Source organism: Penaeus monodon, chromosome 30 (assembly GCF_015228065.2).
Source record: "Penaeus monodon isolate SGIC_2016 chromosome 30, NSTDA_Pmon_1, whole genome shotgun sequence".
Lineage (NCBI taxonomy): Eukaryota > Metazoa > Arthropoda > Malacostraca > Decapoda > Penaeidae > Penaeus > Penaeus monodon.
Window position 1 is genome coordinate 22,079,907 of NC_051415.1, and position 2,877 is coordinate 22,082,783.

General features: G+C 44.1%; 2 protein-coding genes across 2 annotated transcripts in view; one reads left to right on the top strand and one right to left on the bottom strand.

The window, feature by feature from the left end:
- LOC119592384 (protein hairless-like) overlaps positions 1-1,434 on the bottom strand; it is a gene marked incomplete in the record, with an annotated part of 17,298 nt that extends 15,864 nt beyond the window's left edge. The window contains 1 exon segment of the mRNA XM_037941204.1: positions 646-1,434. Coding sequence (XP_037797132.1) covers positions 646-1,057 — 412 coding nt within the window.
- Positions 1,435-1,806: 372 nt separating this feature from the next.
- The window catches only part of LOC119592630 (eukaryotic initiation factor 4A-III-like), a 9,116-nt gene continuing 8,045 nt past the window's right edge, over positions 1,807-2,877 (top strand). The window contains 2 exon segments of the mRNA XM_037941525.1: positions 1,807-1,855; positions 1,858-2,100. Coding sequence (XP_037797453.1) covers positions 1,807-1,855; positions 1,858-2,100 — 292 coding nt within the window.

Here is a 2,877-nt window from a genome sequence, read left to right on the forward strand (position 1 = left end):
ATATCCCTCATAAGCTGAAATGCTGGCCGGTTGTTTTCCTCCTCCTGATCAAGAAAGGGTAACAAATGCCATTAACAGCACATAGACAAAAGCAGTCTAGCATTTATTTACCCCAGGGCTGTAAGGTATGCACTAGTGTTGCTGGGGATTGGGGTTCCTCCTCTATTTGTAGAAAAATGCTGCTGATAATAGGCCCCACAGTGGAGTAGCATAGGGTGTACATGGCTGCCACACCTCCTCAGGACATTACTATGTTGGAAGGCTCAATGACTCCTTGGTGTGCCTTTTACACACACTGCCTATATTTTTAGATAGACTGTGGATACATTCTTATAAGATTTGAAAAATGCCATTTTTTAGCCCAGTCATCAGCACCCTTTTTAGAGAGTTGCCCATTTCTGGATCACATCTCTGAAACACATTTTCAAGTATATCATCCAAGAAAACAGGCTTTAAAAAATATAAGGAAAAACTGTAGAGAAAATCACCTAATGTAGATGCAAAGCTTCACATAATGTTCTACATTACCTACAGAAAATCACTTACCATATAATGCACAGTACATCAACCAACTATAACCTCTCGAGCAACAAATTCACCACGAGAAGCACAATTCTAACGGGTCTATACGTACAAAGCACCCACCTTTGAAAAATGTCAGTCTGCCTCCGGCATTCCCAGCAGAGGCCCCAGCGACAGCCTTGCCTGACGCAGACTCATCCCCTCCCTCGCTGGGTCTCGGCGGAACCCCCTTGACACTGCCACTGGGGATGGCCGTCCCAGGCTTGCCCTTCACCTCCGCCCCGGGGCCTGTGGCTGGGGGCGAGACCAGTGGACGGGGGGAAGGGACGTGGCTGCTAATCAGGGGTATGGGGCTCTCACACTTGATCTGTGTCTGTAAGGGCGGCGTGGGAGCTCTCCTGGGGGGTGAGGGCGCTGGGGAGTGGGGAGAGGGCGGCCTCTTGTCCCCCACCACACCCAGCCCTCCCCCCTCCAGCCCGGCCTTGCTCATCCTCACACACACATCCGTGCTCGATAACTCCGTCTTGTTCTTCATGATCAGCTCGGCCTCTACATGATCTCCGACATTACCTGCCTACCCTCGACGTCGCGGATGCTGGCGCTTCTCCCTCAGTTCCGATTCCACTCGCCCGCATTCTTCTCGCAATTAACACTCGCGCACTCCATCCTCTCCCTCGGTCTCTCGATCAAAACGTTAACGTGTATATCAGGTACGTGGTCATCATAAAATATACAGATAATAATAACGCTTTCTATTAATATTCACGTAATATGTCTCTCAGTCAACACTAAACTTTCGGTCAAAACATTTCTTTCATATTTTGTTCCGTTTCGCATCCCTTTGTACAAAGCCGCAGGGAAGCTTGCCAAGTTTAGGCGCAAGATAATGACTATTCCGTCTCTGTTATCGTTTTATTGGAAAATAAAACTAGAATTTAGGAACCTTATGTTCGTCAGGAAAAGCTAGGGCAAAGCCAAGGAACTTTTCACACTTTATGCACTGATAATTTTTCTAGTTCAGCAGCATAACATCATCATGAAATACAGACAAACGCAAACGCATACAAATATTGTGTTTACAGGAAAATGGGACAGCATGTATGAACACCCTGTAAAATATGACATATATCATAAAATGTCTGATTACCTTTGTATATTTTGTCATATATCCAGAACTATAATCAAAATTATACCTCAAACATAAACATGTTATAGAAATGTGATTGCATGATATGTGAGACCTATTATTATCCTAAAGAGAATTTACCCTTTTTATTTTACACCATGCATATGTGCAAAGAAGACAATCTCAAAGTAATCCCAGAAGATCCACCCAAAAGGTTTGTCGTGGCTTCGTTTTATACCGCGTTCCATTCCGTTCTTCCGTCCAGCATTCCGGAGTTCCTGACCAGAAGAACAGAGCGGCAGTAAACACCATGGCGGAAGGACGCGTGAGAAGAGTGATCCCCGAGGACCTCTCCAATGTCGAGTTTGAGACCAGCGAAGAGGTGGAGGTCGTCCCAACCTTCGATAACATGGGGCTGAGAGAGGATCTCCTTCGTGGAATATATGCTTATGGTAAATAAGAGAGGTTAAGATTTTGATATATGACGCAAATCGGGAGGTGGAGCGGCGTGCTGGTGTTTACTTTCTCGTTGGCAAATTTTCGATTCGTCCGTCTGCTGTGTCTGGCAGAAGTGTAAACAGCTACGTTGTGATACTATAACACCACCGTAGTTTTAACTTGGCCGTTATTTAATAGGCGACGTTGGAAATGGTGTCAGGATGCGCGTCTGGGAAAAAAGTGAAAACGCCGATTCGTGAAGCCAATACGAAAACGAAGTTAATCGAAATGATAAAGTTAAGAAAATGTGTAGCAGTCACAATGAAGCAGCCATATACCGATATGAAAAGGAAAGTAACATTCAGAAGTCTGTTTTTACTCCCTTTTAAGTGACCCTTCATTAGAAATATGTTGAGTTTGCCTACTGTTCTAATTGTTGACCTCTCGGATTTTAGACTTGGTTTGGGGGAATGGGGATCACCAACTCGGTTTTCAGTGATTTGAACAATTAAATTAGGAGAGATTAAAGATTAAGCACCAGGAAATCGTGTTTATGCTTAACTGAAGAGATAGTACTTGTGGTTCTAAAAGTAACTGTAATGAAGCACTGTCATCTTTATGCCATGATGGTACATTGTATAGTCTCCCCAGTCAATATCTATCAGTTATCTCTTATCAATGTTTGCTAACCAAATAAAGCAGTAATAGTTGGTTGGAAGCAATAAATTAGCACAATATGAATAACCAAGAGTTCTCAGTAGCATTGGACCTGGCAGGCAGCAAGAGGGCTC